This window comes from Schistocerca piceifrons, chromosome 7 (genome assembly GCF_021461385.2).
Source record: "Schistocerca piceifrons isolate TAMUIC-IGC-003096 chromosome 7, iqSchPice1.1, whole genome shotgun sequence".
Lineage (NCBI taxonomy): Eukaryota > Metazoa > Arthropoda > Insecta > Orthoptera > Acrididae > Schistocerca > Schistocerca piceifrons.
This window is the reverse complement of record NC_060144.1, coordinates 533,078,548-533,091,535: the sequence shown is the minus strand read 5'-3', so window position 1 is coordinate 533,091,535 and position 12,988 is coordinate 533,078,548. Positions and strand designations below refer to the sequence as shown.

At 46.9% G+C, this 12,988-nt stretch overlaps 1 protein-coding gene across 1 annotated transcript in view; it reads right to left on the bottom strand.

Moving 5' to 3' along the window:
- Positions 1-1,179: 1,179 nt before the first annotated feature.
- The window catches only part of LOC124709069 (zinc finger protein basonuclin-2-like), a 577,389-nt gene continuing 565,580 nt past the window's right edge, over positions 1,180-12,988 (bottom strand). Inside the window, exon 10 of the mRNA XM_047240717.1 lies at positions 1,180-3,292. Within this exon, the coding sequence (XP_047096673.1) occupies positions 1,180-3,292 (2,113 nt within the window). The remainder of the gene's footprint in view (positions 3,293-12,988) is intronic.

Below are 12,988 nucleotides of genomic sequence, written 5' to 3'. Positions count from 1 at the left end.
AATTTTTAAGAACGTACATTACCCTACAAAATTTCGGTTTCTTTCATTGAGCACTGTTTCCATCCGGAGTGTTTCGAAGAGTTTTTAAATAACATCGAATCGATGCAGCATGTGAAAAAGCATTCTTATCATATAGGCCTACTGTTCAATTTATTAACAGTATGTGTCAGTACTAATTAGAACTTTCACCTACTTCATAGCAGTTACAATCAGTGCGAAGTTCACCGTGTAATTCGTCGTTAACGGCTCAACTACAATGAAATTTAACTGAAACAGCTAAGTCAGGTCGCTTTCAAAGTGAAGCATCGAAAGGGTTTCTATTTAGTACGCAGGCTGCCTCTTTTACTCCAACGTTCCGCTAAAAAGCCTTAATATGCCACTTCGCATGTCATTCCAGGGGTTCTCCTGTATTGTGAAAAAAGAGTATACAGTTGCAATTAAAAAGAAAAACATTTGGTTAAATATCTCGGGGAATACAGAACATAATCACTACTGTACCAGCTATTGGTGAGAGGGTTCCGTATTAGTCGAAGTCAACGCCTTAGATGACTTACCCTGTACAAATGGTCTGCTTGCAAATGTACTGTTTCAGATGCGTATCATAACAAAAACCTAAAGTCAGGTCGCTCACTAGCTCTGGTACAGGGTACCAAACATAATGGTGGCTTACGAAGTATGTGTGTAGATGAATAAAAACTGAATGTTCCAATGGATTGAGTGATGTGGAGAATTTCAACAAAAGGATGTTATTTGGACAGAAAAACAGATATAAATAGATTTTATTCGTGGAATAATAGTATAATCTACATACGGATCTTAAAATCTCGTTAAGTATTTCGATATGAACGAGTGCCACAACGGTGGCGAGTAATTTCTCTGATTTATAATTAATGGAAAATGTCGTTAAGGATAGATAATAAGTACTTGCTTTATTATATCTTATATCGTATACAAACGGTTATTAAACCTTTCTAGTCTGTTTGCACCGTCTTCCACACGTGAGTTGCCACCGGCCGGAGAGCACGGTGTTCAGTTCTGTGCTGCGGAGCGTGGCCACTGTGTAGTGTACTGCAGCAGGGGAAGCGAGCGGCTATTGCACAAGGTAGGGCGCGCCGGCTACCACCAGGGCGGCGCGAGGGCGGCGGGGGTCGACGTCGGGGTGGGGGTGGGGTTGGGGGGTCACGAGCAGGCCGCCAGCCGCGCCGCCGCCCCCGCAGGCCCGGCGGCGCCGTGGGCAGCGTCCGCGTGCTGCCGGAGGCGTTCGCCGGAGGTGAAGAGCTTGCCGCAGGTGGCGCAGCGCGCCAGCTCCACAGCGTGCCGGCACTCGTAGTGGTCCTTGAGCGCCGACGCGTCCGCCAGGGGCTGCCCGCAGAAGGCGCACGGGAAGCGGCCGTCGCAGTCCGCCGCCGGCGGGTCGTCCTCCAGGCTCCAGCCGCCGGCCGACGGAGACGCAGACATCGACGCGGCCGCCGCGCCGCCGTCGCCGGCGTCTCCGTTGACGCCGGCGGCCGCAGCCAGCAGGTGTCCGGAGAAGCCCGGGAAGCCTAGTGGCGGCAACATCAGCGGTGGCTGCTGCTGCTGCTGCTGCTGTTGCTGCTGCGGGGGTGGCCCGAGGCGGTCGCCGTTGAGCAGCATATGCTCGACCAGCTGCTGCGGGGGCGGACCGCCCCCGTGGCCCAGCGGCGGCAGTCCCTTGAACGCCGCCTCCAGGTTGAGCGGCAGCGCGTGCGACTCGGCGTACAGGCGCGCCAGGAACTCGCCGTGCAGCGACGGGTTGGCCACCAGCGACGCCGCGAGCGGGGAGGACTTGTCCATGAAGAAGGACGCCGCCGCCGCAGCCGCGGCCGCAGATGCCGATGGCGACGATCCGCCGGGGCTGTCCGCCGACGTCGACAGCAGCTTGCGGTGCAGGTTGAGGTTGGCACTGTGCCTGTCTCTGCTGCGCTTCGACGGGAACGCGGCGTTGCACCCTTCCACAGTGCACTTGTGCATTAGCTTCAGGTGCACGTTCTGGAAGTGCGTCTTCACCCCGAAGTGGTTCTGGAAGATCTTCCCACAGGCGGTACAGCGGCGGGGGTTGTCTTTGTCGATGGGGACGTCCATGGGGCCTATGAAGCTGCCAGTCTCCGGGTAGAAGTAGTGAGCGTCCTCTCCCGGCGAATCGTTGGAGGAAGAGCCTTGAGATCTCGCTGGGCTCGAAGGACACCCGGAGAAGTTGAGCTCCGGCCCACAAAACGGGCCTTGCGAAAGGCATTCGAGACGCTGCAGTGCAGTAGACGACGACATCGACCCTTCACCGCTGTGGCAGTCCTCTTCCTCTTGTTCTTCCCTTTCTTCTCCCCGCTCCGCCTTTATACACCCAACTGGCCCACCCTTATCATCATCTTTCCTAGTAGCCTGTTCCTCCCCAGCGTTTCTTTCACAGTCCTGGAGAGTGCTTCGCTCTTTCTCGGCATGACAGTGAAGTTCACGGTTACCAGTTTCTTCCGCATTCCCTCCTTCCACCTCCCCATTACCGCAGACTTCACCAGAGTCTACCGCACTGCTTTGCTTCGTGCAGTCTACAGGACCATTCTCCGAACTTCTGTCATCAGGTAACTTCTCAACAACTCCGTCACTTTCAGTATGGGCAGTAGCTTCTGGAGAAGGATCTGCTCCATTTGTACGATGCGTTGCCCCCGACGCCCTTGCTGGTTCCTCGTCGTCAGCGCCGTTATCATTCGCAGGTGGGGCTGACGCGAATGGCGAGTCTGCAGACGAGTCCTCGTCGCAGGACACGTGGTTGCTGTCCGTTTGTGCGGGCAGTGCGAATCGCGTCGGGTTGCGGTTCTTCCGCGTCCTCGGGTTCTTTGACGCCCCGGCCGCGCCCTCGCCGGCGTCCTTCGCGTTGTGAGCCTCGACGGCGCTCAGCGAGTCATCGTTGCTCGCCTCACCCTGGTTGCTGGCAGAAGGCTCGTCCTCGGCGTCCGCTTCCACGTCGCCACCGAGCCTGGGACGCTTGGCCTCCGTCGCCTGCAGCTGCTCGTCTCCGCTGAGGCCGTCCGCCTCTGGCTGGGAGTCCTCGTGACCCTGGGTCAAGTTCTGCGGCTCTACGTCCGTACTTTCCCTCTCGTCCGTGTCGTCGTCGTCGTCTGGTCCTCCGTCGACGACGATTCCGTCGTCGTCATCGTCGTAGCCGTCGTCTGAGAGGTCGTCTGGCAACGGCAAGTGGTCGCTGAGTCGCAAACCTGTGTCTTCAGGAGGCGATCCCAGCGTACTGCTGCCGAAGTCGTGGCGTCTGCTTTCTTCGAACCTGTGGCGAAATTGTGAGAAACATTAGGTGACAGACCACTTATTCCGTATACATAAATATTCTTCGTAACTTATTTTGCTCCAATATATGTCCACAACTCCTATTAGCAACAATAATAGTGTTTTCCTCACTCTAATGTACATTTTCTTTAATTGTTGTTGTTGTCGTGGTCTTCAATCCAGATACTTATTTCATGCAGCTCTTCATGCTACTCTATCCTGTGCAGGCTTCTTCATTTCTGAGTAACTACTGCGACCTACATCCTTCTGAATCTGTTTAGTGTACTCATCCCTTGGTCTCTCTCTACGATTTTTACCCTCCATGCTTCCCTCCAATACTAAACTCGTGATCCCTTGATGCCTCAGAACGTGTCCGACCAACAGATCCCTGCTTACAGTCAAGTTGTGTGATAAATTCCTCTTTCCCCCCAATTCTGTTTTGCACCTCCTCATTAGTTACGCGATCGACCCACCTAATCTTCAGCATTCTTCTGTAGCACAACATTTCGAAAGGTTCTATTGTCTAAACTATTTATCATCCACGTTTCACTTCCATACATGGCTACACCCCATACAAAAACTTTCAGAAACGACTTCCTGACACTTAAATCTATACTCGATGTTAACAAATTTCTCTTCTTCAGAAACGCTTTGCTTGCCATTGCCAGTCTACATTTTATATCCTCTCTACTTCGACGATCATCAGTTATTTTACTCCCCAAATACCAAAACTTATTAACTACTTTAAGCGTCTCATTTCCTAATCTAATAATCTCAGCATAACCCGATTTAATTCGACTACATTCCACTATCCTCGTTTTGCTTTGTTGATGTTCCTCTTACATCCTCCTTTCAGGACACTGTTTATTCCGTTCAGCTGCTCTTCCAGGTCCTTTGCTGACTCTGACAGAATCACAATATCGGCGAACCTCAAAGTTTTTATTTCTTCTCCGTGGATTTTAATTCCTACACCAAATTTTCCCTTTTTCCTTTACTGCTTGGTCAATATACAGATTGAATAACGTCGGGGATAGGCTACAACCCTGTCTCACTCCATTCCCTTACCACTGCTTCCCTTTCATGCCCCTCGACTCTTATAACTGCCATCTGGTTTCTGTACAAATTGTAAATAGCCTTTCGCTCCCCGCATTTTACCCCTGCCATCTTCAGAATTGGAAAGAGAGTATTCCAGTCGAAATTGTCAAAAGCTTTCTCTAAGTCTACAATTGCAAGAAACATAGGTTTGGCTTGCCTTAAACTACCTTCTAAGGTAAGTCCGTATAGCGTCGCGTGTTCCAAAGTTTCTACGGAATCCAAACTGATCTTCCCTGAGGTCTGCTTCCACCAGTTTTTCCATTCGTTCGTAAGGAATTCTCGTTAGTATTTCGGAGTCGTGACTTAATAAACTGACAGTTCGCCAGTTTTTACATCTGTCAATACCTAATTTCTTTGGGGTTGAAATTATTATATTCGTCTTGAAGTCTGAGGGTATTTTGCCTGACTCATACATCTTTCTCACCAGGTGGAAGAGTTTTGTCATGTAGGGCTCTCCTATGGCTGTCAATATTTCTAAAGAAATGTTGTCTACTCCCGGGGCCTTGTTTCGACTTAGGTCTTTCAGTTCTGTGTCAAATTCTTCACGCAGTATCATATCTCCCATTTCATGTATGTCTGCGTCCTCTACCATTCCCATAATATTCCCCTAAAGTACATTGCCGATGTCCAGATCCTCTATGTACGCCTTCCACCTTTCTGCTTTCTCTTGCTCCCTTAGAACTTTTTCCATTTAAGCTGTTGATAGTCATACAAATGGTTCTCTTTTCTCCAAAGACCGCTTTAATTTTCCTGTAAGTGGCATCTATCTTACTTCTAGTGATATATGCTTCTACATCCTTACATTTTCCCCGTAGCCATCCGTGCTTAGCCGTTTTGCACTTCCTGTCGATCTCCTATTAAATTCAATTTATCTTCTGTTACCCAAGGATTTCTACTGCTCCTCGTCTTTTTACCTACTTGATCCTCTGCTGCCTTCACTATTTCATCTCTCAAAGCTACCCACGCTTCTTCTACCGTATTTCTTTCCTCCGTTCTTGTCAATCGCTCCCTAATGCTCTGAAACTCTCTACAAACTCTGGTTCTTTCAGTTTATCCAGGTCCCATCTCCTTAAGTTTCCACCTTTTTGCAGTTTCTTCAGTTTTAATCTACAGTTCATAACCAATAAATTACGGTCCGAGTCCACATCTGCCCCTGGAAATATTTTACAACTTAAAACCTGTATCCTAAATGTCTGTCTTACCATTATATAACCTATCCGAAACCTTCCAGTGTCTCCAGGCCTCTTCCACGTATACAACCTTCTTTCATGTTTCTTGAACCAAGTGTTAGCTATGATTAAGTTATGCTCTGTGCAAGATTCTACCAGGCGGCTTCCTCTTTCATTCCTTACCCCCATTTCATATTCACCTGCTACTTTTCCTTCTCTTCCTTTTCCTATTATTGAATTCCAGTCCCCCACGACTATTAAAATTTTCGTCTGCCTCCACTTTATGAGTAATTTCTTTTGTCGCATCATACATTTCTTCAGTCGCTTCATCATCTGAGGAGTTAGTTGGCATATAAACTTGTACTATTGTGGTAGGCTTAGGTGTGGTCTTCGTGTCAGTCTTGGCTACAATAATGCGTTCACTATGCTGTTCGTAGTAGGTTACCCGTGTTCCTATTTTCCTATTCATTATTAAACCTACTCCTGCATTATTCCTATTTGATTTTGTATTTACAACCCAGTAGTCACCCGACCAGAAGTCTTGTTCCTCCTGCCACCGAACTTCACTAATTCCCACCATATCTAACATTAACCTATCCATTTCCCTTTTTAAATTTTATAACCTACCTGCCTCATTAAGGGATCTGACATTCCACGCTCCGATCCGTAGAACGCCTTTTTTCCTTCTCCTAATAACGACGTTCTCCTGAGTAAACCACGCCCGGAGATCCGAATGGGGGACTATTTTACCTCCGGAATATTTTACCCAAGAGGACGCCATCATCATCTAACCATTCAGAAAAGACGCAGGCCCTGGGGAAAAATTATGTCTGTAGTTTCCCCTTGCTTTCAGCCGTTCACAGTATCAGCACAGCAAGGCCGTTTTGGTTAGTGTTACAACCCCAGATCAGTCAATCGTCCAAACTGTTGCCTCTGCAGCTACTGAAAAGGCTGTTGCACCTCTTCAGGAACCACACGTTTGTCTGGCCTCTCAACAGATACGCCTCCGTCGTGGTTGCAACTACGTTACAGCTATCTGTCTCACTGAGACACGCAAGCCTCCCCACCAATGCCAAGGTCCATGGTTCATGGGGGGCGGGAGAGAGGGGTGTTAATTAATTAATCTGTTTAAAATAGCTTTCGTGTAGCCTGCGGTGAACCATACAATTATCATCCAGATATGTGAATCCGAGAGCTAGACACGTGTGGAAACAATCGGTATGTAAGGTTGTAAGCGCTGTTCGTTGTGTTTCGATATTGTTTTGTTAAGGTATTCTACAGCGCTGCCTATACCCGTACAGTCACTTCCCGAAATAAAATGCGTAGTGCAGTTCTATGTATGTCCACCCAGAACACGACACCATTTTATATCGGTCAATCACACTTCGATAGTAGGTAGGCTGCAATCTGTCGTTGTTGGACGATCGAGTTCAGTATATTTCGCGACCAAGTACCACAGTAAATTCTACAAATAATTGCGTCATATTATCAGTTAATATATTTATAAACTAGGGGCACATTGTCACTTTAGTTCCTCAGTGATGCGGTCACCCATATTTCGCTAGCGGTTTGTGATAGTATGTTTATAAACATTGCAGGCGACATAAATATTCACTTATTACTGGAGACATCATACTTCCATGGAACTACTTCCTCCGAATCTTCACAACATTCAAGCGCAATGCCACAAAAGTTACAACACAAAAGGCATTTCGACACTTTACCTGACGCTATTCTACATTCCCTTCCGCCACAGTCTCGATTCGTAAGCGGGTTCCAGCGCACACTACCATAGTCCCGCCCGTGCTGGCGACAGAGCCCAGCTCCGGCATCAACGCCTCAGTCCACACTGCTGGTGCCGACGCGCTGTTTAAATGTTCAGACACTCAGTAAGGCGGGATTACTGTACATTCATAACGCATCAGTTCTTCACGTTGATGATACGTGTAACAAATTATCGGAGAGGAAGTACGAAGATGGCTGTACAGTGGCCCGTGAATGAGGAGGATATCGGAGGGGAAAGTGAACCTGAGAAAACCAGCTGCAGTGTAATTGATCGGCAAGGAATAGATACACTACTGGCCAGTAAAATTGCTACACCACAAAGATGACGTGCTACAGACGCCAAATTTAACCGACAGGAAGGAGATGCTGTTATTTGCAAATGATTAGCTTTTCATAGCATTCACACAAGGTTGGCGCCGGTGGTGACACCTACAACGTGCTGACATGAGGAAAGTTTCCAACCGATTTCTCATACACAAACACCAGTTGGCCGGCGCTGCCTGATGAAACGTTCTTGTGATGCCTCTTGTAAGGAGGAGAAATGCGTACCATCACGTTTCTGACTCAATTAAGGTCGGATTGTAGCCTATCGCGATTGCGGTTTATCGTATCGCGACATTGATGCTCGCATTGGTCGAGATCCAATGACTGTTAACAGAATATGGAATCGGTGGGTTCAGGAGGGTAATACGGAACGCCGTGCTGCATCTCAACGGCCTCGTATCACTAGCAGTCGAGATGACAGGCATCCTATCCGCATGGCTGTAACGAATCGTGCAGCCACGTCTCGATCCCTGAGTCATCTGATGGGGACGCTTGAAAGACAACAACCATCTGCACGAACAATTCGACGACGTTTGCAGCAGCATGGACTATCAGCTCGGAGACCATGGCTGCGGTTAGCCTTGACGCTGCATCATAGACAGGAGCGCCTGCGATGGTGTACTCAACGACGAACCTGGGTGCACGAATGGCAAGACGTCATTTTTTCGGATGAATCCAGGTTCTGCTTACAGCATCATGATGGTCGTATCCGTGTTTGGCGACTTCGCGGTGAACGCACATTGGAAGCGTGTATTCGTCATCGCCATACTGGCGTTTCACCTGGCGTGATAGTATGGGGTGCCATTGGTTACACGTCTCGGTCACCCCTTGTTCGCACTGACGGCACTTTGAACAGTGGACGTTACATTCCAGATGTGTTACGACCCGTGGCTCTACCCTTCATTCGATCCCTGCGAAACCCTACATTTCAGCAGGCTAATGCACGACCGCATGTTGCAGGTTCTGTACGGGCCTTTCTGGATACAGAAAATGTTCGACTGCTGCCCTGGCCAGTAAATTCTCCAGATCTCTCAGCAATAAAACGTCTGGTCAATGGTGGCCGAGAAATTGGCTCGTCACAATACGCCAGTCACTACTCTTGATGAACTGTGGTATCGTGTTGAAGCTGCATGGGCAGCTGTACCTGTACACGCCATCCAAGCTTTGTTTGACTCAATGCCCAGGCGTATCACGGCCAGAGGTGGTCGTTCTGGGTACTGATTTCTCAGGATCTATGCACCAGTACCCGTGGTCTAGGGGTAGCGTCTTTGATTCATAATCAAAACGTCTTCGGTCCCGGGTTCGATCCCCGCCACTGCCTAAATTTTCATAAATAATCAGCATTGTCGGCCGAAGACACCCGCCATAAGAAGTCAGCCTCATTCTGCCAACGGCCTTGTCAAAGAGGGCGGAGGAGCGGATAGAGGTTCAGGGCACTCTCCTGTCCTAGGGGTGGGAAATTGTCCCTAAAGGCGGAAGAATCAGCAATGATCAACGGCATGAGGATGCAGAAGGCAATGGAAACCACTGCATTAAAGACACGTAACGTGTATCCACAGGACATGTGGCCTGTAATTGAAGAAGTATCATGATGATCTCTCCATTGGCAAAAGATTCCGGAATAGTCCCCCATTCGGATCTCCGGGAGGGGACTGCCAAGGGGGAGGTTACCATGAGAAAAAGATTGAATAATCAACGAAAGAATAACGTTCTACGAGTTGGGGCGTGGAATGTCAGAAGCTTGAACGTGGTAGGAAAACTAGAAAATCTGAAAAGGGAAATGCAAAGGCTCAATCTAGATATAGTAGGGGTCAGTGAAGTGAAGTGGAAGGAAGGCAAGGATTTCTGGTCAGATGAGTATCGGGTAATATCAACAGCAGCAGAAAATGGTATACCAGGTGTAGGATTCGCTATGAATAGGAAGGTAGGGCAGAGGGTGTGTTACTGTGAAGAGTTCAGTGACCAGGTTGTTCTAATCAGAATCGACAGCAGACCAACACCGACAACGATAGTTCAGGTATACTTGCCGACGTCGCAAGCTGAATATTAACAGATAGAGAAAGTGTATGAGGATATTGAAAGGGTAATGCAGTATGTAAATGGGGACGAAAATCTAATAATAGTCATGGGCGACTGGAATGCAGTTGTAGGGAAAGGAGTAGAAGAAAAGGTTACAGGAGAATATGAGCTTGGGACAAGGAATGAAAGAGGAGAAAGACTAATTGAGTTCTGTAACAAGTTTCAGCTAGTAATAGCTAATACCCTGTTCAAGAATCATAAGAGGAGGAAGTATACTTGGAAAAGGCCGGGAGATACGGGAAGATTTCAATTAGATTACATCATGGTCAGACAGAGATTTCGAAATCGGGTACTGGACTGTAAGGCGTACCCAGGAGCAGATATATACCCACATCACAATATAGTAGTGATGAAGAGTAGGCTGAAGTTCAAGACATTAGTCAGGAAGAATCAATACGCAAAGAAGTGGGATACGGAAGTACTAAGGAATGACGAGATACGTTTGAAGTTCTCTAACGCTATAGATACAGCAATAAGGAATAGCGCAGTATGCAGTACAGTTGAAGAGGAATGGACATCTCTAAAAAGGGCCGTCACAGAAGTTGGGAAGGAAAACATAGGTACAAAGAAGGTAGCTGCGAAGAAATCATGGGTAACAGAAGAAATACTTCAGTTGCTTGATGAAAGGAGGAAGTACAAACATGTTCCGGGAAAATCAGGAATACAGAAATACAAGTCGCTGAGAAATGAAATAAATAGGAAGCTAAGACGAAATGGCTGCAGGAAAAATGTGAAGACATCGAAAAAGATATGATTGTCGGAAGGACAGACTCAGCATACTGGAAAGTCAAAACAACCTTTGGTGACATTAAAAGCAACGGTGGTAACATTAAGAGTGCAACGGGAATTCCACTGTTAAATGCAGAGGAGAGAGCATATATGTGGAAAGAATACATTGAAAGCCTCTATGAGGGTGAAGATTTGCCTGATGTGATAGACGAAAAAACAGGAGTCGATTTAGAAGAGATAGGGGATCCACTATTAGAATCGGAATTTAAAAGACCTTTGGAGGACTTACGGTCAAATAAGGCAGAAGGGACAGATAACATTCCATCAGAATTTCTAAAATCATTGGGGGGAGTGGCAACAAAACGACTATTCACGTTGGTGTGTAGAATATATGAGTCTGGCGACATACCATCTGACTTTCGGAAAAGCATCATCCACACAATTCCGAAGGCGGCAAGAGCTGACAAGTGCGAGAATTATCGCACAATCAGCTTAACAGCTCATGCATCGAAGCTGCTTACAAGAATAAAATACAGAAGAATGGAAAAGAAAATTGAGAATGCGCTAGGTGACGATCAGTTTGGCTTTAGGAAAAGTAAAGGGACGAGAGAGGCAATTCTGACGTTACGGCTAATAATGGAAGCAAGGCTAAAGAAAAATGAAGACACTTTCATAGGATTTGTCGACCTGGAAAAAGCGTTCGACAATATAAAATGGTGCAAGCTGTTCGAGATTCTGAAAAAAGTAGGGGTAAGCTATAGGGAGAGACGGGTCATATACAATATGTACAACAACCAAGAGGGAATAATAAGAGTGGACGATCAAGAACGAAGTGCTCGTATTAAGAAGGGTGTAAGACAAGACTGTAGCCTTTCGCCCCTACTCTTCAATCTGTACATCGAGGAAGCAATGAGGGAAGTAAAAGAAAAGTTCAGGAGTGGAATTAAAATACAAGGTGAAAGGATATCAATGATACGATTCGTTGATGACATTGCTATCCTGAGTGAAAGTGAAGAAGAATTAAATGATCTGCTGAACGGAATGAATAGTCTAATGAGTTCATAGTATGGTTTGAGAGTAAATCGGAGAAAGACGAAGGTAATGAGAAGTAGTAGAAATGAGAACAGCGAGAAACTTAACATCAGGATTGATGGTCGAAGTCAATGAAGTTAAGGAATTCTGCTACCTAGGCAGTAAAATAGCCAATGCCGGACGGAGCAAGGAGGACATTAAAAGCAGACTCGCTAAGGCAAAAAAGGCATTTCTGGCCAAGAGAAGTCTAATGATATCAAATACCGGCCTTAATTTGAGGAAGAAATTTCTGAGGATGTACGTCTGGAGTAGAGCATTGTATGGTAGTGAAACATGGACTGTGGGAAAACCGGAACAGAAGAGAATCGAAGCAATTGAGACGTGGTGCTATAGACGAATGTTGAAAATTGGGTGGACTGATAAGGTAAGGAATGAGGAGGTTCTATGCAGAATCGGAGAGGAAAGGAATATGTGGAAAACACTGATAAGGAGAAGGGACAGGATGATAGGACATCTGCTAAGACATGAGGGAATGACTTCCATGGTACTAGAGACAGCTGTAGAGGGCAAAAACTGTAGAGGAAGTCAGAGATTGGAGTACGTCAAGCAAATAATTGAGGACGTAGGTTGCAAGTGCTGCTCCTCTGACATGAAGAGGTTAGCACAGGAAAGGAATTCGTGGCGGGCCGCAACAAACCAGTCAGTAGACTGATGAAAAAAAAAATGCACCCATATTGCGTGAAAATGTAATCGCAAGTCAGTTCTAGTATAATATATATTTGTCCAATGAATACCCGTTTGTCATCAGCATTTATTCTTGGTGTAGCAATTTTAATGGCCAGTAGTGTATATTATCTGATCAAAAATATCCAGTCATCCCAACGTAATGTGAGTTTGACCACCAGATGTCACGAGAGGCTGCCCGCCAGCGCAATAGAAGGCGGGGCATGTAACGTTGTCAGCAGAGAAGCACTAACAGCTGAATGGTTCTATCAGGAGATCTCGTCACTTGGAACATGAACTAGGCATTGTACGTCACCTGAGTAACAGATCCATCAAGGACATTTTAACCTTTCTCGAGCTACTGAAGACGACTGCTGGTAACGGCATTGGGAAATAGAAACGAGAAGGGACAACCGCGGCTAAACCGAGACAAGGCCTGTACAAACGGACAGCGAACAAAGAGCGCTGCGAAAAAGGGTTTCTAAAAAATCGCATGAAATGAGCGGAAGTAATTACTCGTGAGTTCCGAAGTGCTACCAGCAGTCCAGCAGTTCAGTTCGAGCAGCTCCTCACAAGCCATTTATTTTTGTAACAAAAACTAAGCGAATTTTGAGGTGGCGTTAAAGAGCAACGTCACTGCACAGTGCATGACTGGAAACGGGTGATTTGTAGTGACAAATCACGTGATACCCTGAGATGGAAGGGTTTGTGTTTGAAGAAGCCTGGAGAATTTTACCTGCCATCATGTTGTAATGGTTCTT